Source organism: Protopterus annectens, chromosome 11.part0 (genome assembly GCF_019279795.1).
Source record: "Protopterus annectens isolate FY-2018-M chromosome 11.part0, PAN1.0, whole genome shotgun sequence".
In the NCBI taxonomy this organism is placed as follows: Eukaryota; Metazoa; Chordata; order Ceratodontiformes; family Protopteridae; genus Protopterus; species Protopterus annectens.
Genome location: NC_056745.1, coordinates 202033083 through 202056434, shown reverse-complemented (window position 1 = coordinate 202056434; position 23352 = coordinate 202033083). Strand labels below are relative to the sequence as shown.

The 23352-nt window shown below is 41.1% G+C and overlaps 1 protein-coding gene across 1 annotated transcript in view; it reads right to left on the bottom strand.

Moving 5' to 3' along the window:
- Positions 1–23352, bottom strand: part of ITFG2 (integrin alpha FG-GAP repeat containing 2) — a 989737-nt gene that overhangs the window by 17994 nt on the left and 948391 nt on the right. Inside the window, exon 10 of the mRNA XM_044087619.1 lies at positions 20335–20452. Within this exon, the coding sequence (XP_043943554.1) occupies positions 20335–20452 (118 nt within the window). The remainder of the gene's footprint in view (positions 1–20334; positions 20453–23352) is intronic.

Sequence of the window (23352 nt, the reverse complement as noted above, 5' to 3'; positions counted from 1 at the left end):
CATCCATGGCAAAACAAAACTCATAGATTCTTGGTGATGGCTATCCAGGCAAAGGAGAACTCACTGACCTAAGTTCCACGGTCAGTCCTGAACAATAGTGTGGACTGTTGGACCAGTAAAGACACACAACTGGGTGAAGTGGACAGTTTAACATGGGATAATAAGGATGCCTGCCTCCTGGGAACCCTCCCCATTTTCCGGGGAGGGGGGCTTCTTCTTTGTTTGCACAGAGAAGAAGGGGTCAGGGCAAATCATAAATCCTCTACTGTTGTCAGCCCCTGTTCTGTCCTCTTTTGGGGTCCACAACCAAGTACTGATGACTGCTGAATGAATATATCACCACAGAAATAGCATGAAAATAGCCTACATGAGCTCAGCCTTGAAGGAGTAGAAGCATGGCCATGCCATTAGTGCACGCACATAGCAAACCCTGCTGCCCAAGCTCCACTAGCGCAAGCACATAGCAAAGCCTGCTGCTCTAGCTCCACTAGCACAAGCACATAGCAAAGCCTGCTGCCCTAGCTCCACTAGTGCAAGCACATAGCAAAGCCTGCTGCCCTAGCTCTACAAGCACATAGCAAAGCCTGCTGCTCTAGCTCCACTAGCACAAGCACATAGCAAAGCCTGCTGCTCTAGCTCCACTAGCACAAGCACATAGCAAAGCCTGCTGCCCTAGCTCTACAAGCACATAGCAAAGCCTGCTGCCCTAGCTCCACTAGTGCAAGCACATAGCAAAGCCTGCTGCTCTAGCTCCACTAGCACAAGCACATAGCAAAGCCTGCTGCCCTATCACCCACTCAGCATGGTTTCAGACCAGGACACAGCACCACTACTGCCCTCTTATCCTTCCTTGATACAGTTAACTGAGCACGGGATTCTGGTAAAATAATTGCTTCATTTTTCCTTGACCTCTCCAAAGCTTTTGATACCATTTCCCACACTATCCCTATTCTCTAAACTATCCACCCTCCACATTTCTTCCCCTACCCTACAATGGTTCAATAGCTATCGCTTCAACAGGCAGCATTCCACCAAATGGCAACAGTCTTACACTCCCTTCCTCAATACTTCCACAGAGGTACCCCAAGGTTCCATACTTGGTCCTCTCTTATTTAGCATCTTTATTAACAACTTTCACACCACTCTCCCACAATGCCCAGTAATCCAGTATGCTGATGATTCTACAATAATATGCATTGCAAATTCCAGCTCTGAACTCCAGCAAATTACCCAGAATGCCTTCACATCTACTGAATCTTGGATGCTTAACAATCATCTTGCCCTAAATCCAAACAAACTAAACTAGTCATTTTTAATCCTAGGAAAACCACTCCATTTGATAAAAAACTCTTCACTATACAAGCCAAAGACAATACCACTATAGAAGTTGTCCCACACACTAAATTACTAGGCATTATTATAGATGAAAACCTTAACTTTGACCTACACATAAACAGTAACATAAAAAAACCACACCAAAAGCTTGGTATGCTCCACAGGCACCAACACTTTCTTAGCCTCTCCACTAGACAAACCCTTGCAGCTACCTTTTTATTACACTCTCTCCTTTATGGTGCCCCTCTCCTCACTTATATCCAAAGTTCTACAAAATCCAAACTTGCTGTGTGTTACAACAGAATAGCAAAATTTGCCACCAAGGCCAAAATCTCATCCCACCGCTGTAAGTCACTGAAACAATTAGGGTGGCTGGAACTCCCCCACCATCTCTCATTCACCCAACTAACTACTGTGCACAAAATAATCTACAGACCCACAGACTATCCTGCTCTCTCAACTCTACTTGCCAAATACCATTCCAGCAGGCATCTAAGATCTGAAAATCATCTACTTCTAAAAGTAGATAAGCCCACATTATCTGCTGGTCAACTCCTCTATTCCTTCACCATCGCCAAACTATGGAACTCACTTCCGCCTTCTATAAGAAACACAGGCAGCACCACCACCTTCAAACAAATGCTGAAAAAACATCTCAACTATTCCTGGCTATGTTCCTGCTCTATAACCTAACCTCTTCACTGTCCTTATATGATTACTAAGCTCCTATGTCATTTGTTACTAGTGACTGATGCTATTTTCTCCATATGTATTTTTATCTTCACTTGTTGATACTGGTACAATAATACTGATCTCTGTTTATACCACTCTGATTGAATTAATTGAATTCTGCTTTAATGTTTTATTTTTATTTATTTTACATTTGTTGACCGGGTTAGTCCAGCTGGATAATTTCCATTTTCAGTGGAGGCCCGGGGAGAAAAGCTCCACAGATAAAAACAAGGTTATCAAAATTAAACATTTCAGCAATAATGCATACATATTAGGCTAGTAAAAAAAAACACATAGTGCTATCTATGCATTGAGAAAGGCAATAATTCGTTACACTACAATTTTGTGAGGATGGGGTATTACATATTTTAAAATGTATATACATAAATGTAAAAGACATTGTTTGTACCCCCCTTTTTTTTTTTTTTTTTTTTTAAAGAACAGTACAGTAGTTAAGTTATTTGTGATAACAGAGAAAGATTGGAATTTTGAAATAGGGAGATATGATGGTAGAAAGAAATAAGTAGATTAGTCTGGATTGGTACAAGAGCAGAGCCAGAAGTTGTTCAGATGTGAGAGAAGTTGTTTTTTGAAAAGATGAAAGGAGCCTAGAGAGGTAATATGTGAGGGGAGGTTATTCCATATTTTCCCTGCGGAGTTGGAGAATAGGCAGTTACCTGCTGAATTTGTTATTCTAGTTGTGTTGACTTGTAGCTTTTCGGCTAATCAAACAAACTAAATTCCTGCTTTTATGTATATATTCTGTATATGTTACTATATTTAGTTTCTGTAACACTGTTTCTGCTTCTGTACTAATTAATGTTTATATTTTTTCTGTATCTCATTGGAGCTTTTCTCCCTGGGCCTCCACTGAAAATGGGCTCTTTTAGGCCCAGTTGACTTATCCTAGTAAACAAATGCAATAAATAAATAAATAAAGCCTGCTGCCCTAGCTCCACTAGTGCAAACATGTAGCAAAGCCTGCTGCCCTAGCACCACTAGTGCAAGCTCAAGCACATAGCACAGCCTGCTGCCCTAGCTCCACTAGCACAAACACATAGGAAAACCTGCTGCCTACCTCCACTAGTGCAAGCACATAGCAAAGCCTGCTGCTCTAGCTCCACTAGCGCAAGCACACAGCAAAGCCTGCTGCCCTAGCTCCACTAGCGCAAGCACACAGCAAAGCCTGCTGCCCTAGCTCCCCTAGTGCAAACACATAGCAAAGCCTGCTGTCCTAGCTCCACTAGAGCAAGCACAGAGCAAAGCCTGCTGCCCTAGCTCCACTAGTGCAAGCTCAAGCACATAGCACAGCCTGCTGCCCTAGCTCCACTAGCACAAACACATAAGAAAACCTGCTGCCCTACCTCCACTAGTGCAAGCACATAGCAAAGCCTGCTGCTCTAGCTCCACTAGCACAAGCACACAGCAAAGCCTGCTGCCCTAGCTCCACCAGCCAAACACATAGCAAAGCCTGCTGTCCTAGCTCCACTAGAGCAAGCACATAGCAAAGCCTGCTGCCCTAGCTCCACTAGTACAGGCTCAAGCACATAGCAAAGCCTGCTGCCCTAGCTCCACTAGCATAAGCACATAGCAAAGCAAGCCTGCTGCCCTTGCTCCAATAGCACAAGCACATAGCACAACCTGCTGCCCTAGCTCCACCAGCCAAACATGTAGCACAGCCTGCTGCCCTAGCTCCACTAGACCAAGCACATAGCAAAGCCTGCTGCCCTAGCTCCTCTAGTGCAAGCTCAAGCACATAGCACAGCCTGCTGCCCTAGCTCCACTAGCACAAACACATAGTAAAACCTGCTGCCCTACCTCCACTAGTGCAAGCACATAGCAAAGCCTGCTGCTCTAGCTCCACTAGTGCAAGCACACAGAAAAGCCTGCTGCCCTAGCTCCACTAGTGCAAACACATAGCAAAGCCTGCTGTCCTAGCTCCACTAGAGCAAGCACATAGCAAAGCCTGCTGCCCTAGCTCCACTAGTGCAAGCTCAAGCACATAGCACAGCCTGCTGCCCTAGCTCCACTAGCACAAGAGCATAGCAAAGCCTGCTGCCCTAGCTCCACTAGCACAAGCACACAGCAAAGCCTCATGCCCTAGCTCCACTAGCACAAGCACAAGCACATAGCAAAGCCTCCTGCCCTAGCTCCAATAGCACTAGCACATAGCAAAGCCTGATGCCCTAGCTCCACTAGTGCAAGCACACAGCAAAGCCTGCTGCCCTAGCTCCACTAGCGCAAGCACATAGCAAAGCCTGCTGCCCTAGCTCCACTAGTGCAAGCACATAGCAAAGCCTGCTGCCCTAGCTATGGCACTGCCACAATAACAATAACTGTAACTTGTGGGATAGGGAACCAGTATGGATCCGACTTGGTCACATTTTCCAGCACTGGATCCAAGCTCCTCTCCTACCCATAATGCCCCTGTCTCCCTCTTCCCCTCAGATCGAGTTTGCTACAGACCGTAGTACCTCAACCTAAACATATGCCTAAACCCTTGGCATCAACACCTATTAGCTCAATAAAGAAAAGGGTTGCCAGAATAGGGGGCTATACCTCTTACATCTGGTCCACTACACAGCCCACATAAGGCAGGGGGAAGGGGGGAGGGACAGTTGAAGACAAATGAAAAGCAACAACTCAGATGGAACGTTATGGTGAGTAGATAACTTTTTTTTTATCTGAAGTTGTTGTTTTCCTTTGGTCTTCAACCTATAGGACACAGTCCACAGCTACCAAATAGCCCTGGGAGGTCCTCATGGAATGATGTTCAAGAGCACAGCTGAGCCAAAGGATGCCCTGCCTCTGGAAAGGAAGTCTAACTTGTAATGAGAGATAAATGTATGTGATGACGCCCAAGTAGTTGCACAGCAAATGTCGTCTAAGGAAACCTTAGACCAAAAGGCTACAAAAGTAGCTAAATACCTGGTAGAATGCACCCTGACATGACCAAGTGGGGATAAACCTTTGCCTCGATAGGCCAAAGTAATGCACTCAGAGATGCAACGAGCAATAGTTACTTTCAATACTGGTTTTCCTAAGAAAGGCTTAGAAAAGGAAACAAAAAGTTGATCAGATTTACGAAAGGATTTTGCTCTATGCAAATAGAAATGCAGTTGCCTGACAACATCAAGCAAGTGCAATTTATTCTGGAAGTTTGGAAAGAAGACAGGGAGATTGATGACCTGATTAATGTTAGATTTTGATGCCACTTTTGGAAGGAATGAAGGATTCATCCTTAGAGAAACTCTGCCTTTATGAAACACCATATAAGGGGGCTTGACAGATAAGGCCTGGATCTCCAAAACTCTCTTGGCCGAGGTAATAGCAACTAGAAAAGCTGTCTTCCAAGACAGGAACTGTAAGTCAGCTGTAGCTGCAGGTTCAAAAGGGGGGGGGACCAAATCTTGTAGAAGTAGGGTAAGATCCCAAGGGGATGCTGGGTCATTAACTGGATTCCAAAGTAAAAAGGTGCCTTCCAAAAAAGAATTTACAAAGTTTAGAAGAAGCCAAAGAATCCAAATTCTCTCCTATGTGAAAATTGGATATCACTGCCAAATGCACCTTTACCGTGGAAAAACTAGCACCATGATTGAAAATATCCACCAAAAACTCCAAAATGGCAGGAATTGGAGCGGTAAAGTTGTCCAGATCATGTTGAGAAGCCTATATGAAGAAACGCCTCCACTTACTGGAATAAACTTTCCTGGTGGAAGACTTGTGAGCCACTACCAAAATCTTCTTGACAGGAGAAGACAGCCCGGGAGTCCTAACTATCAGCAGAACTGGAGCAGCCAAGCCGTGAGCTTCAGGCTGACTAAATCTGGGTTTGGTATCCCAGAGGAATGCGTGATCAGATCTGGGATCGGTCTAGTGTCCTAGGAGGTCACATTGCATGAGACCACAGATAAGAGAACCAAACTTGGTGAGGCCAGAAGGGGGCAATAAGGATCATTAAGCTCCCCAGCCATCGAGCTTTCTGAATAAATTTCAGGATTAGAGGAAGTAGAGGATAAGCATACAGTACACCGAAGTGCCAAGCATGAACTAGAGCATCTCTGGGGGACTCCCCCGGAAAGGGGTTCAAAGCCAAATACTAGCTGCACTTCGTGTTGGAAGGAGAGACGTAGAGATTGCAGCAAGGCTGACCCTGTTCTGCTATGGAAGGATTCAGAGACCAGTCATAACACATCAGGATAGATCTGCTAAGCCTGTCCACCAGTATGTTGGACCTCCCAGGAATGTGCGATGACACCAGAAGTAGGCAGGAGGAGATCACCCACTTCCACAACTGCATGGCTTCGTGACAAAGGGGATAAGATCTGGGTCCCCCCCGTTTGTTGATGTACCAGACTACAGAAATATTGTCTCTCTGGATGGCAATCGTCCCTTGGGGAGATGGACATGTAGAGCTTGCAATGCTAACAGCACTGCTGTCATCTCCAGGACGCTGATATGCAGATGGGCCTCCAGGGAAGACTACATGCCTTGGACTGTCCTTAACATGCAATGCCTCCCCACCCGGGCAGGGAGGCATCCATGGTCACTGTGGTCACCAAAGTGGGAAGAACAAATGGACAGCCCAGAGGATGATCCGGGGATTGAAGCCACCAGAGGGAGCAAATCCCTGCATGCTCGAGATAACAGAACCAGATGAGACAAGGGCAGGTCTAGCAAGGACCAATGAACTGCCCGAGTCCATTGAAGAACCCTCATATGGAGGCGAGCCATTGGAATAATTGTAATCGTGGCTGCCATGGACCCCAATGCCCGAAGAACTGAATCCACAGGCGGACACTGTGTTTGAATAATGCAACTGACATGATGTTGGAGGGATAACAGTCTGTCCAGTGTCAGAAACACCTTGCTTTAGATAGTATCGAAGTGAGCTCCAATATAATCGAGAACTTGAATTGGTATCAATTGAGACTTGCTGAAACTGACTGCTATGCTGAGCAGTCCTGAGGAGGAGATCCCTGGCTTGACACAGTAGATGCCTGGAGGGAGTGGAAAGGAGCCAGTCGTCTAGGTTGGGGAAGACCTGGAACCCCTGCAGCCGCAGGTGAGCCGCCACTACTGCCATCACTTTGGTGAACACCCTAAGGGCAGTGGTTAGCCGAGCACTCTGAACTGATAATGACTGGAACCCAGCCAGAAGCAGAGGAACCTCCGAGAACATCTGTGCATCTTGATGTGATAGTATGCATCTTGGAGGTCCACAGAGCACATCCAGTCATTCATCTGCAGAAAGGGCAGAATGGATTGATTGTGACCATCCAAAACTTTGTCTTGCCAACTGACTGGTTTAAGGTTGAAAGATCCAGGATGGGTCTTAAGTCTCCCGTTTTCTTTGACACCTGGAACAGATGCCTGATCTAGATTGGTCTGGGGGGATGGGCTGGATGACTCGCTTTTCAAGAAGCCTGAAGATTTCTACTGCTGTCTGCTCCCATTGCATGGGTGGGACATCCAGGAGATGTATGGAGGAACTGGGGGCTGAAGGAAGGGGACTGAATATCTTCTGTATATTACCTGCAACACCCAATGATCATTTGTCATCGACTCCCAGGCTGTTTGGTGTAGGGAAAGACGTCCCAGACTGCCTCCAGAGACAAACAGTTGGTCAACCCTTCAGCGCTGCAGCGAAGATCTGTCTGGGAGAGTGTCTCAAGAACCTCGGGCTCCCTCTACCATGAGGGCAGCGCCTATCATATCCCCCTCTGCCTTTGGGGGAAGATGAGTCCTAAGCATCGTGGGAAAAACCCTGAGACTTTCAGAACCACATTTTTTTCACCCTGTGCTGATTCCTGGAAAAGGATATTTGCAGAGTTGAGAAGCGAATCCTGACAGCAGACAGGGTCTTCCCATCCTTCTCGCTCTGGACCAAGTTATCCCAGGGGATCACTTCTGTGGCTCTGCTTGACGGGGGCACAGGAAAATAATTTTCTTGGGTGGCGAAAGCCAGGGTACCTTTTTGGCTAGGCTTATATAGGTCCTAGGGCCAATAGTCCAGTACCTACCTATGAACCTAGGAAGGTATCTTGAACAGTCTTACCAAAGAGGGTGGAACCGTCAAAGGAGGCATTTGTAAATGATGCCTTGAAGGGCTCCAAGGGCTCCAAGAAAGCACAAAGCTGGAGCCAGGCTGACCAGGTCCTGCTGCAGTCTGATGTCATGTGCCATGTAATTCAGCGCACGCAAAGCAAATGTGGCTAAGGTGTAGGTCCGCGTCCCAAAATGATCCATGGCTTGCGACTCTCTGTCTAGCAGATGGACTGAAGAACTTTCCTGAGTGAGTTCTTCCTTGGTGGCTGCCGCAACCACCATGGCATCTACTGGGGACACCTTCGCCCAGTGTTGCCTGTAGGACGGGGTGCTGAAAGCTTGTCTTGGCACTTGTGAATAGGCTCAACCGTGTTCAGTTCCTTCCATACCCTGGATGAAATTAGGTCCACAAGAACATCCAAGGGAGGGGACACCCAGGAGGTAGAGGGTCCTGTGCCAAACACCTCCAGGAACACCGACTAATCCGGGCTGTTTTTGGGTAGACCAACCCCATGCTGGTGCAGGATTTCCATGAAGTCACCGAAGGGGACATCTCCCTTTCCTCCATGTCGGTGTCTTCTGTAATGGACTCTGGAGGGGAGTCCAAGTGCCTCCTTTTGCACGTATGTTTCCAAGGAAGCTCCTCAGGGGGAGTTTCTGTGGGAAGGACTCAGAAACCTCAGGAAGCTCTGGGGGGAACCCCCTGGAGTGGAGTGGCAACAGGCTGTCACTGAGGGGGCAAGATGGTGGATTCTGGGCCAGAAAGAGAGGGAGCCAGGACAGACTCTGAGGAAGCAGTGTCAGGGGTCTTGACTGAGCTGAGAGAACCCTCTCTACTGCATCAAAAGCAGAAGGCAAATGAACCCTGGTAGCAGAGGAGAGTAAAACTGGATCCACTGCTCTCTGTGCCAAAGAGGGAGCCAGATCCAAGCCTCCAGGTGCTGAGACTCCGAGTGGAACGTCTGATTCCAAAAACTTTGTAGCCAATGCATCTCCTTGGATTTGGCACCGAGACTATGGCTCCAAGAGTCAGATGGCTCTGAAAGGGTTGGAGCCGGGCCACTCAGGGCAATGGTCAGCGTAGCACCTGGGACCATCGGCACCTGGGGTCATTGGCACTGATCCCGCAACATTGGGAAACCTCTGACCCAACAACTCCAAAATCAGGGGTCAGATTAGAGAAGGAGCAATTGGAAGGAAAGTAGAGTGCATGCTCCCAGCCCCGCAAGGGGAGGGGGCAAGCAAGACTCCCATCTGGATCTGGGTCTGGATAAATCTCTGCATCATCCTGTCCACCTTGGGTTCAGAAAGACAACTGGTGTACCAAGTTGAGGAAGCCACTGACCCAGGCATTGAGTGGTGCCGAAGGAAGGCAGAAATGGGGGCACAGCCTCTGGAAATCTCTGGCTCTGGTGAAAAATGAGGAGACAAGAGTTGAGGTGATCCTTGGGTCGGATCGGGCCGAGACTTGGTCAGAGGTCCATCAAGGGAGGGATCATCAGGGGGCCACTTTTTAGGCCTGTCCCAGTCCTTGAGACGAGACTTCTCCCTATCCCCGGACTTCTTCAAGGGAGGTTGAGTCCCAGAAGCAGGGGCAGAAGAGGTAGAGTGGGTAGCAGCCTCCAAAGGATGGAGGCCTTCAAAATCAGCTTGTTCTTCCTGTCAATCAATGCGCGGTGGTTGAAACCTGTGGAGATCGAACAGGAGGTCTCTAGGTGCTAAAGCCCTAAACACACAACACACAGAGTGTGGCCATCAGAGGGGGCAGCTTGTGGCCAAAATCAGCACATTTCCTGAAGCCTGGCTTGGATGGCTCCACCATGGCTAGAGGAAACACACACTACAAAGGGAAAAAGAGAGAAGAGAAAGGAGGGAAGAGAGAGATAGAGGACCTTTTTTTCTTTTTTTTTGAGAAACTGACACACTAGTGCACAGGGATAGGGTAGGTAATGAAAGATCATTACAAGTAGAGGATTAGAGAATAAAAAGGCAGATTTACTTGCAGAAAAAGAAGTTTAATACTGAAGAAACTTGAAGTTGCAATCCAAGCTTCTGATTATTACAATCAGCAAATGAGATCTGAGGGGAGGAGGGAGAAAGGGGCATCATGGATAGGGGAGGAGCTTGGATCTGATGCTGGAAAACACGGCCAAGTGGGATCTGTACCGGATCTGTGTGTCCCATAGGTTGAACACCAAATGAAAACAACTTCAGATCTAAAGATAAAAATCATTCCTTTTTCTGTTGCATTACAGAACAGCTGCAAACTGTACTACCATCTGTAGAATTTTCTGTGTCTGTCTATATGTAGAGAGGTTAATAACATATAAATCCGTAATCAATTTTTTAAGGTACTATTTATTTTTACTAATTTTGAGATAAATTAAACAAATCAGTTAAGTTTTATAACTAATGTTTAAATATTACATAAATATGGCACATCTAATAGATTTTGATGTACCTGTAACAAGAAGATAAAACTGAAGTCTGTAACTGCTATCCCAAGTGAAACAAAAGGTTTGGTATTCCTTACATAAGGATTATCCAAACTTGTAAACTGTCTGGCTACAATACAGGCAACTTGCATACTGATCTTTTTCCTCTAAGAAATCTTAACAGCAGACTGAAGTACCTTTTCTACCTGCTGTTAAATATTAGAACGTTTAGAACATATAAGGGTTCACACAGTACTTCCATGGTAATTCTGCAATTGTGACACCTCTATGAATATGAGTTAATATTGTTCAAATGTCACTGCATTGTAAGGGGATATAATAGAGGTTCACACAAAACAATTCTAAGCCGAAGCATCATTTTTGTTGCAAAAACTACTATGAGACAGAAATAATTTATACACATTAAAAACTAAATTGTAAATAGTTCTTAGCTGAAATAACATTCATTTTGGTTGCAATTAATTAGTTGTACTACAAAGATGTACTTTGTACCAGTTAAAAAAAATAAACTTTTTAAAGCACATAATATTTTTCAACCAATACAATTATTCTGATAGCTACAGGTGGAATTTATTTAATTATGAGGTCAGGTGCTCTGCTGCTAATTACACACTTACATACTTTCCTAATTATCATTATCCATCTACTAACACTCCCTTTTCCTTCTTTTATTACCCATATTAATCTGAAACATACCCTTTCACATGACATACTTACCAAAGTTCACCATCTCACCCTTTCTAAACCATTTATGCAATCCACCTCTGCATTATATCACAAGTATATCTCACCTTAGTACATTCCATTTGTTATACAGATAATGCTTCCCTCATTGTATGTTCAATCGGAATCTGTATTCATGCTGTGTGCTAATTCCACTCATATATATATATATATATATATATATATATATATATATATATATATATAGCTTTATTCTTACTTGTATTATATTATGATATTGCTGGGCCTCTATGATCCCTGTGATTGCTTGCCTAGTAATGTTCTAATATATATGCCTTGCAGCCAGTACTGTACTATCGTACCTGTTCTACTACATAAGTAATGTCTTAAAGCTTGTTAAATAATGAAAACCGAAAAACAGACTTCTAAAAAGAACAAATTTTGGGTAAACCAGGAAAACAAATTTATTGTAAGTGCTTTCGGACGCAAACATATGTCCGAAAGCACTTACAATAAATTTGTTTTCCTGGTTTACCCAAAGTTTGTTCTTTTTAGATGTCTTAAATCTTTCTTCCAGGCCTCTGTTGAAAATGGGTCTTTAATAGTCCATTTGGATTTTCCTTGCAAACAAATGCAAATAAATAAACATTATGAAATATAATTAATTGGCACTAATATCAACCCCTCTAATTTCGTTTACCCAAACTTAGTATACTAATGGTTCAAAAAATATTACAAAGGGAAGGTCATATAAATCAGCCCTTACCTGACAAAAAGGATCTGAATAAAATCAGTACCAGATGATTAACGATCCACACAGAAGGTACTACGCTTACGCAAAGCTTAGTCAGAATGCTTACCAACTCTCCCAGGCAGCTATAGTACTTACAAACCTGATGCAAAATTGCCTATTGAGATCACAGAATTATTTAAATGCAGCTAAAAACAGAACTGTTTTGAAAGAATTTGTAAATTATCGGCATTGAGAATCATCACTTGTGTTTTCTTTTCTACTTCTAAAATGAATTTGTTAATTACAAAACCAGGCTGCTTATGACACAATTTTAGAAAAGCTGTGAATGTGATTATGAGTCTGCAGTTTAGTATTCTGCAGTCTTCAATACTGCAAATGCTGAATAATTCATACATAATTTTTTTTTACTGTAAATAGGTGAACTGGCAGACTGAATTACTGGAATCAATAAACCAAAGAAAATGAATTGAATTTGTGAGTAAGGCTGCTGATACCCAGGGCTTTAAATGAGGCCAAGTGTTATGACATTAAATATATCCTGAATACTTCTAAGTGTAAGCTGTCAACATTTCTTCATTGCTGATTGAAAGAGTCTGCCTGCTTGCGCTGTATCTTCAATATGGTCCTTCTTTTTAAATCTGCAAAGTATATTCACTGTCTGTAGGCACAACACTGAGAATAACTTTCTCTGCCTAACTGGAGATTTGTAGTTTTATCTGTTGCCAGCTAGTAGTCTTTTATTTTGAAAGTAGTATGACTTATCTGCACTTCGTTGTTTAATTTTATCTGATGCTTGTGTAAAGGAGGAAAAACTGTTGTAATTATATTAGTTATGAACAGTATAAAATTTAATGTACATAAATCATCCAAATTTTACTGTACTGATTGTTTCATTATTTCATATGTTTACATATTTGTAGTTGTTTAGGTACTACTATAAGCATTTTATGCATAATTATTTAACTAAAATTATTTCTAGACAATCACAATAAATATTTTCCAACCTGGTTAATAAATGACTGCTTAAAGTACATAAATACCACAAGTCATTTTTTGTCTACTGTAGTAAACAGTGAAGTATGCTTTAAAAAACAATTACAATTTTTGTATGAATTAAAATAAAAACTAATATCCTTTGAAACCTGAAAAGCAGTGTTATTTATAAAGTGTCAGTCTCTTAGCAAAGTGCCTCTTAAAATCCAATAACATTCTTGCTTAGCAAAGGAAATTCAACTGCTATCATTTATGTTCTATGTGTCTTCTGTGAACTGTAAGATTTATACAGCCAGGAATTAAACATATACTGAAATAATCTGTACTATGAATGTAACAATAGTTAAGCATTTTAAATTATACCAGTAACAATTATTGCACCTTGTAAAAGGTACAAAAACCAAAGTGTCGGCTACACCATTTGAAAGCCAAAAATAAAAAATGCACAGCAGCTCAGGCATAGTTTGCAAACAAGAACCAAATCCACAAACCACTGCCTCGAAGTCTCCATAAACACCAACCACAGCACTAGTAAGATATGCTTAAGGTTTTTCACACATTTTATTAAACTAGTTGAGAGCTTTCGTTCAGTAAAATGAACTTCATCAGAACTAAAGTGACCCTTCCGTGCTTTACATATATATTATCATCAACAATCAGTTGCAAACAATTCTACCAACAGGAATTAAAACCTTATTAAGGCAATCAATTAAATAATTAAAACATTAAAACCTTTTTAAACTTTTAAAAAGAAACTGTCCCTTTAAAGGTATAGAACACAAAACTTTAAAAAACATTATACATGATGCTGCAGTAGCGTTGTAGCCTTACAGTAAGACGTTGTCCTGTTCGATTCTCAGCTAGAGCGTCTTCTGTGTGGAGACATACATGAATGGGCGTACCTTCGTTGAAGGTTGTGCGTCAGGACCGGCAACTTGGCACGTAAAAATCTACTGCCAATCATTAGCGGACCGGAGGTCCGCTGTGGCGCCCCCTAACCGGGAAAAAAACGAAAGACACAACAACAACTTAATAAAATCCAGTTTAAAAATTCTAATATATAAAACTTCTATTAAATTTATGTATTATAATTATAATTTCGCTACTCTTAATTTTAAAACGGCTGCAATGGAGATTACATCATTTAATTCAGGGGTTCTATTGGCCTGTAAATATAATTGCCAATATAGCTTCCAGTATTCAAGATGATTTTCCCAATTTCCACCTCTAGGATTTTTCTGCACCTGCTCTAAGACATAGAATTTATATTTACTATTTACACATACTTTGGTATGCTTTGCCAATGAATTAGTTCCTATGTCACATGTAATGTCATATATATGTTCAAATATATGTTTCTTCAGTGCCCTTTCCATTTTGCCAGTGTAAAAGGCACCATATTGGCAAGTGCAGATGTAAATGACTCCAGCAGTATTACAATAAAAGTATCTCTAAACTCTTAAATCTCTTCCATGGCAATTCAAATGTATTAATGTATTTCCTCAGTATTACTTACATTTTCCTCAGTATTACTTATATAGGGGCATTGCTTACAGCTACCACATTTATATGTACCTGTATTCCTATTAATATTGTGTGTGCACTGTACATTCTTGGACTTGTATATATTTTTCAAACATATACCCTTCCTATAGATAAACCTAGGAGTGTTCTTAAAAACTTCTAGCGTACCAGGTAATTAGCTGAAAATCTTCTAGTACATACAAAAAAAATCTCTTTAATACAAAAATATTCCCTATTGTATTCCAAACAAATTGCAGAACAGTAACTTTCATCATCATGGTGTCTTAAATTGTTAGAATCACCATTTGAACTAGGATCATACCTTACCCTAAAATGCGAAAAAGCCTCTTGCCCCAACCAGCAATAACTTCCGATATAATCTTAGATAAAAACTGGTTGGCGTACCCCCTTTATAAAAACATTTTCTTAAATTTTCACATTCATTAAAAAAATCATTAAACAAGGAAGTCACGCAAGTCATGCAAGAACAAGTTGACCTTTGACAATACGTATTTTTTGAGCCAAAGGGTGCTCCCTACTGAAACGAAGGAAAGAATTACAACATGTTGGTTTACAATACATTTTCGATAAGTATCTCCACAACCCTCTATCTTTGTTGATTAGGACATCTAATAATTAAATTCTTCTTCCATTATATGATATGTAAATTTACCAAAATATGTAGTAGTGGATAAAATCAACCAAATGTTCTTCAGATCCTGTCCATGCAACACAGATGCACAAAAGTCTATTGTAGAGTTGACAACATGCTTCTTTCCCATTCATAAAGAACTAAATTTGAAAAATGGGAGCACAAGATGCGCCCGTTGCTACCCCAGTATTCTGCTGGAAAATTTCTCCTTCAAAGTATACATAGTTGTATTTAAGCATTAGTTCCATAAAGTCAACAATGTTATGACAATCACTGTGGGACAAAACGTCAAACCCTGAAATCACCTGTTCACACCACTCTAGTCCCCATTCATGTTGGATCAATTTGAAAAGGTAAACAACATCAATGCTAACAAGCAATACGTCTTCTAGGAAAAACAACTTTGTCCATCCTGGCCAAGAAATCCCAGGAATCCCTGAGTATTTGTGCCTTCATTTCATGAAATGGTTTTAAATTACGGTCAATATAAACTGCTAGAGCATAGGTCTTAGACCCAGAAGCAGAAACAATTAAATGCAGGGGGGTCTACATCCTTGTGAACTTTGGGGATACCAAACAAAGTGGGGATTCCAGGATGTTTGTTAGAAAGGAACCTGTATGTTGTATTATTGATAGCTTTTTTCATCAACAAATCATACAAAAACATGTCAATCCTCTGATGAGAAACGTTCACCTCTTTTCTAGACACGCTTAAATATATAACCCCGATACAACAAGCTCAGCATTCTACAAGCACAGTCCACCCTATCTATAATAACTAACCCCCTATCAAGTTTCATGATATGAATATCATTATTGGAAGTTAAATCATCCTGGGTGTTTTTGTCAACTTTAGTCAGGTTGAAATACTATGCATTTTTATTGTGGTTGGCCAATTTGTCAAGCTCAAGCTCCAAAAAAAATTCAAAATTTTGTAACACCGGGTGTAATGGTGGGTTGAAAGTACTCTTTTTTCATAGTACTAAATAATTTGGCCCACAACCTGATTTAAATAATACTTCAAAATTAAGTTTCCTGAGGAACAATTTTATATCAGTTAAAGTTCTACTTAAATTGAAATGTCTCGAAGGTACAAAGGTCAAACCTTTTTTAAAAATAGAAAAATGTGATCCATCCAAAGTAATATTACTGTAGTTGTACACCTTAAAATGATCTTTTTCAAAAATCAACCCATCCTGCAAAATCCCATCACAGGACACTAGTCCCTGAATGTTCAATATTCCCTTCTTGTTTATTGACAATGAGGTTGACAGTTGGGCTGCGGATGGAATTGTGTGTTCGTACACTGCCATATCCAATCAGATCAATAAAGGGGAGGTGATTCTAAAGGGTCACAGCTGTTAATGATAAAACTGTCAGTGTTAAAGGTTTCATGGGGGTGAGGTAATACTTCTTCAGAATGTGATATAGTATCAACATTACTGACAGAATTAGCGTGGTTTCCGAAATCCTGCCCATTACAATGTCCACTATCATAACTAACCCCCTGTTTTGTGTTTGAGTAAAGGGTAAGCCTTTTTGTTAACATATTCCTTTTTGTCACATCCCAGCTTATCCATTTTCCACTTTAAAATTTTCGGACATTTATAATCCACATCATTAAACACTTGATGAAAATGTGAATTGTATTCTCCAAAAGTAAAAAGCAAATCATTTTGTATCTTCTTATTAATAACCTCAATCTCAACCAACAAAGACTGCATGAGATATTCCCCATCGTAGATAATAGAGCACATTAAATCAAATCCCCTGTGGTCAAACATTTCAAGCAATTCAAAATAATAATCACTTCCAAATTCCACATTGGAACTACTTTTAAATTTATATACTCTCAAATATATGAATTGTCCAGTTGCAATGCCCAATAATTTAAAATTAGCCATTTAAGTTCCTTTAAATTATCAACATAAGATAAATTGTCATTCTCATGTGTATTATAGTTAAAAGTAAGTTCAGAGTTCAGCCAGGTTTGTAAGTTACCAGCAAACGTGTGCCAAGAGTTCATCTTTCTGGCCATAGTTAAAAATCTGTGAAACTCCACTGGGAAAAAATCACTACCTTCAGCCGTTGAGTTTTAAGAAGCTAACAGACCTTCTGAATCTGTGTGGAGTGATGTCATATGCGGAAGGGCTTAATGATTTCCTGGGAGACTTAAAACTTCATTTGGTCACTGAGGTCCAATACGTAGAAAACCAAGGACTGATTCAACAATCCAACCAACTGCATCATGTCACCAATTAGGGTGCCAGGAATTGTACTGAAACCAGAATCTCCTTCTCAAGTATGAGCCGGGGAAGACGTAGCCGCAGTTAAAAAACAATAATAAAAAAAAATGCAGAGCAGCTTAGGCAGAGACTGAAAACAAGAATCAAATCCACAAACCACTACCTTGAAGTCCCACAAATACCAACCACGGCACTAGTATGACACGCTTAAGGTTTTTCACACATTTTCTTAAAGTAGTTGAGCACTTTCGTTCAGTAAAATGAACTTTATCAGAACTAAAATGACACTTTCATGCATTAAATATGTATTATCACCATCAATCAGTTACAAAGAATTCCACTAATAGGAATTAAAACCTTATTAAAACAATTAAAGGAAGCTGTCCTTTTAAAGGCATACAACACAAAACATAAAAAAAAAAAACATTATATATGATACCTAATAAAACACTGTTTAAGTTCAGGACCAAAAGGAAAAAGAGGGAAAAAGGTTTTAATTATTTAATTGATTGTTTTATTAAGGTTTTGATTGTTTTTATAAGGTTTGAATTCTTATTGGTGGAATTGTTTTTAACTGATTGATGGTGATAATATATATTTAATGCATGGAAGGGTTAATTTAGTTCAGATGAAGTTCATTTTACTAAACAAAACTGCTCGACTACTTTAATGAAATATGTGAAAAACCTTAAGCATGTCGTGCTAGTACCGTGGTTGGTGTTTGTGGTGACTTCAAGCAGTGGTTTATCCATTTGAAAGCTACATATAAATATTAAATGAAGAAAGCACTCAGTTGTAAAGTGATTTAATCAGCACAGCTACGCAATACTAATCATTCCCTCTAACTAATATTTGCAAGCTAGAATTTCTGTGCTTGCTACTTTAAAAGACACTGTACACTAAGAAAAGTTGCTGTGTAGCACAAACACACAAAAAGGAGGTGGTGAGAGGAAAAAAAATGTTTATTACTGAACATGAGGATAAAAGAAGTTAAAAACAAAAAAAAAATCAGTACTAGTCTCTAAGTATAGCCCTTTCCAGATGAAGATATTTGAATTCTAAGATGCGTCTGTCTGTTACTATGACAAGAATCCACTAATCTTTTGTGATTGCCCTCTCTCCAAGCCAGGACAAATTCTGAAAGCCTCCCTTACCCATAGGCAGTGATGGAAAACAGTCAGGACTGCTGGTAATGGGCACAGAGGATTACACTCCTAAGAGACCTTACTGAGAAAGTGTGCGTGTGTGTGTGTGTGTGTGTGTGTGTGTGTGTGTGTGTGTGTGTGTGATGAAGGGGGCAAAACAATCTTATGTTTGATGGCGTTCTTCCCTCCAGAACAGGGTTTCTTTTTAGGGGTTCCCTCCTCAGTAGGAAGTAAGAAGAATGGCCTGTTGCATCTCCTTCTTGATGGAGGACAGCCTGAGTCACACCATCATGCACAAGCACATGCGTGAGGCTCTTGCCCTAGTCTAAACACTGGTAAGTTCAAAACAAAATAAACTAAAAACCAAGCAAAATCAGATCTTCAAGATATAATACAAAAAAACACACTAAACACATTCATCTCACAATTCAGCAAGACTTAATCATCGCTCAATTTTTATTTTATTTTGTAATAAACACACTGGTGAGGTAAAAGTTACAACAAGCCACATGGCAGTCCTGTGTGGTAGCTAGAAACAATGCCTTGGTTAGGCCCACTTTAAGACAAGACTCTTTTTATGGCTGAAAGCGTTTCTATACCTGATTCTGTAAGAAGGTCTAGAACATGGACAAACAGTGGAATGATTGACATATGAGAACACCCTCTTGCCCAGCTTTGCCAAGGCTTTTTATTCCTTGTCAGGTGGCAACAAGCTGATGTAGTCTCTGGGACTTCAGCTAGACCACAGACCTCATTGTAGCAGTCTACACTAAAATACCAACCAGAATATTACACTAATCAGTCGGGGATTGAAGAGAGCAGCTATCTGCCCTCTTAAAAGCTGAAGGAGCACTATTTGGCTGTTTTCAGGCTGCCTATATGACATCCCTGATAATCTGGTCTAATGTTACTGGAAGTTTTCCCAGATGCCTTGCATCCACTATGATGCAGCCCCAAAGAAGTAGCATAACAAGACAGGAAAAGGTACTGGAAGGTTCTCCAGTAGCCTTAACTTATGCCTGCAATTTTCCTACCTGAAGATTTGATAGCTTAGCACCCTTCTGCATGTACTGTCATTGGCAAAACCCAATAAAACCTTGACAACAACCCATTCAACCTGTGCCTGATTAGCAGCTCAGACACTTGCAGAAGCTGGCAAGGCGGAGGTGACGAGAGGAGTGATGCAGCTTTTCTTGCTGACCTGGTCCTTGGTGGTGGGTTGGAAGCACATGTCTGGATTGCACAATTCCATGGCTGAATTCCTGATGGAGAACAGAGACTCCACAGAAGCACCGACTTTAACAGGGCAGGGTGTTCTTAGGAGTTACATCATTCACAGAAGTGTCATGCCCTTGCTGATGTCCACTGCATGCCATGTCCTAAGCATGTTGTCACACCCTTACTTATGTCCACTGCATGTCATGCTCTAAGCGTGTTACTTGGTATGTGCAGGGTTAGGACTGCATAATGCAAAAATAAATCTCTGGTGGCTGCCTAACTGGCAGATCCTCTTGGTCGGATCTCCCCTTAGGGCATGGAAAATGAAATGGCAAGATAATCAAGAGGGTCAACAGGCACTGCGGATAAAAAGTAAAACAACACAAGAAGTTGCCTTTCCCATATGATTTGACTGAATGGTCCTGGCTAGATAAGATAGCAAGGATGAGACAATCATATATACAAGTACACTTAAATAAATGCTTTTGAATATGCTTCCAAACTGCAGAGTAATGTTACTGGAGTACAAAACAACACTGCCACATACCTGCACAGAAAGCACTGACATTCTCATCAACCTGAAACCTCACCACTGATCGGTTATGGTCAATTATGTACGTCTGGCCATCCCAAGCACAGGCTACAACGTCTTCCTGCCCATTGCCCTGTTTGGGAAGTAAGGATTAAAATATAAAACTGAAGCAATTTAACTGTTATATACTGTTTATTTTCGATTTGAACTGTTTATGTCAGACTCTGTTGGACAGCAACCACACAATTTTGACAAAAAAGAAAAGAAACTCAACACACCAAAGACCTACTGCACATTTTTAAAGCTGTGACTGCTTCAGCAATATTTACTTCAAAAGTTAATCTAAAAAAATGCAGCTGTGTGAGACATTCACCATGGCAACACATCGTAGAGCCTTACAGCACGCAATAATGTTATGGCTGCTTGTGATTCCTACACCTAGAGCCATTCTTTTTCAGTTGTACATGCTAATCCATGAGTGTGAATCTCATACTGACATCACGCAACATATCTTTGCAGCAGTGTGATAACAACAATACACTTCTTGCATTATCAATGGCTTTTCTGAGGCTGGTTCTACAATTTCCCTGTTTGACTAGAAAGCTTAAAGCCAGATGAGTGCAGCAGAGAATGAGAACAACAAGGTACGTGATGCTGGTGTAAACATTGCATAGATGTTGCAAGAGTTCTTCTCTAAGATTAGTTATGGTGAGTACCTCACACAAATGTACTATCTTAATTCAAGGCTTAAGAGCCTTCTGTGTTGAATTTGCATGTCCTTGTTATATCCATCTGGGTTATTTCTCAGAGGTTCCGGTATCCTCTCATTTTACATGGCAAACCTCTAAACTGCTCAAAGGTGTATGTGTAATGTACATAAACTTGGCAATGAACTGGCATCTTATCCAGGTTCTGTTTTATGACCATTATCCACAAGTATGGACTCCAGCTTCCCATGACCTAAAACAAGATAAGCAGGTACAGGAAAATGAATGAGTGGCTTTTGCAGCAGCTAATGATTTAAAGCTGAATCCAAACATATGTAGGTTCAGGTTCCGTACAGATCCCTGACTGCACCTTCCACCAAAACCTTAATCGGTGAACATACTTAACTGAAAGTGGTGTTCACCGAAACAGCACTTTCGGGTAAGTATGCTTGTTGTGCTGATCATACTACGGTGAGGATAAGGGAAAATTCCCTTTTCCCCACTGTAGTGCAACCTCGGAGTGAGAATATTAATGTGGGCGGGCTGCAGCCCCCCTGCATAGCAGTAGAGTTTGTATTTTTTTTTTAAACATACTTTAACAAAAGCGCTTTTTCGGTGAAAGTGCTTTCATTAAAGGGTGTTCGGTAATTATGGATTCGAACATTTGAGCTTTCGATCAAAATTCCTAGATCCGTAGGTTCACAGTTTATTCCTGGGCAGGTGGTCTGAATGACCATATATCCACTAGCCATGGTATACTCCCTTCTTGATGAGGATTACACTGCTAAATCCTAGAAATAAATCCATCCAATCATTGAGGCTTAACCTGAAAAAGACCAACATGTTACATCACCTAACATTCAAAGGAGTCTGTCCCACTGGTAGGGAATCGTATGGTTAATGAACCTGTGTCTTTAACGGATCTATGTTGAAGCATCAACTTACCATTTCATCGATGCTCACAACAGTGAAGAAGAAGAAGGTGCAAAAAAACATCACTGATTCAGAAAAGGTGAAGGCATACATAAGGTAGTAAGAGCAGCAGCATCATACATCAGGTGACAGCCAATCCAATGGCAGAAGTTGCCAACAGACACTACACCTCAGACATAGTAGGTGCCATCTACAGTACTGTTCACTGCAGAAAGGAAAAGAAGTCCTGCTGCTAGATGGATATATATATATACAATATGGAGAAAACAAACAAGACCCATAAATACTGGGCCTCTAAATACAAACTCAATGAGAAATACAGAGGTCAAGCGTAATTTGTATAACAATCGCCAGGGAGGAATTGTTAAAATCAACTGTACATCATCATATAAGTGAAACTACTCAGGTAGAAGGTTATAAAGCAAGTACAGATCTACACCAGTGTTTTTCACTGAGTAAAGACACTCCATACTTGGTAATGGATGATGTGCTATGAAATACAGCACTAGAATGTACAATGTCCCTTCCAAGTAAGTAGGAAAAGGATGCTGTAACAAGTCAGTCGCACTAGACATAAACAATGCATAACCAGTGAAGGGAATGAGATTATATTAGGCAATTTGAATATGTCAGACTTTCCACTGAAACGCTGATATTTCCTGGAAAAGCAAATGTCAGATTAAGCGTCCAAAACAACAGTCACAGTTCTCTCTAAAACACAAAACATAAAGGATTTGAGCCAGGTAACTGGCTCAAGGATGGGACATTCCTAACCAAAACAAATATATGCAGGCAACTGCACAGTAATCACAGGTGCATAACCTATTGTAGATGTACAAAAAATATTCCTCTAGTCTTTTTCCAAATGGCAAGGAAGTTCTTTAAGAGTTATAACTATATGGAGTAGTGCATATATGAGTTGCTACCATCCCAAAACCCGACAGCCAAGAATAAATATGTACTTTGCAGTTTAGAACTCACTGCTATCAATAGCATTGAAGTGAATGTCAATGATGACATGTCAAAATGAGTGCCTTTTCCATTATGGCCAAAATACATGGTGTAAGTTGCAAAGTTTAGGATTAGCAGCATTATATGGAACCTGTGTTGGATTTCAACTAGAAGAAAAGAAATTAGCTGCACTGGCATTCCTAAGGGAGATGAAGTCATGGGCGCCTTTAATGCCTTAAAAGCCACTTTTCCTGATGAAGCTGCACAGCTGCTCTGATACTAAACAGAATATTATATATGGAAGTTTAAAACTAGGCACACAGGTATAACTTGCTTTCCTGCAGTGTATCCTATATTATTTTCAATCATCATCATCAATCCCCTTTTTTCACATTTTCTACGTGGGGTCAGGATGTCATATCAAGTGTTGGCATCACTCTCT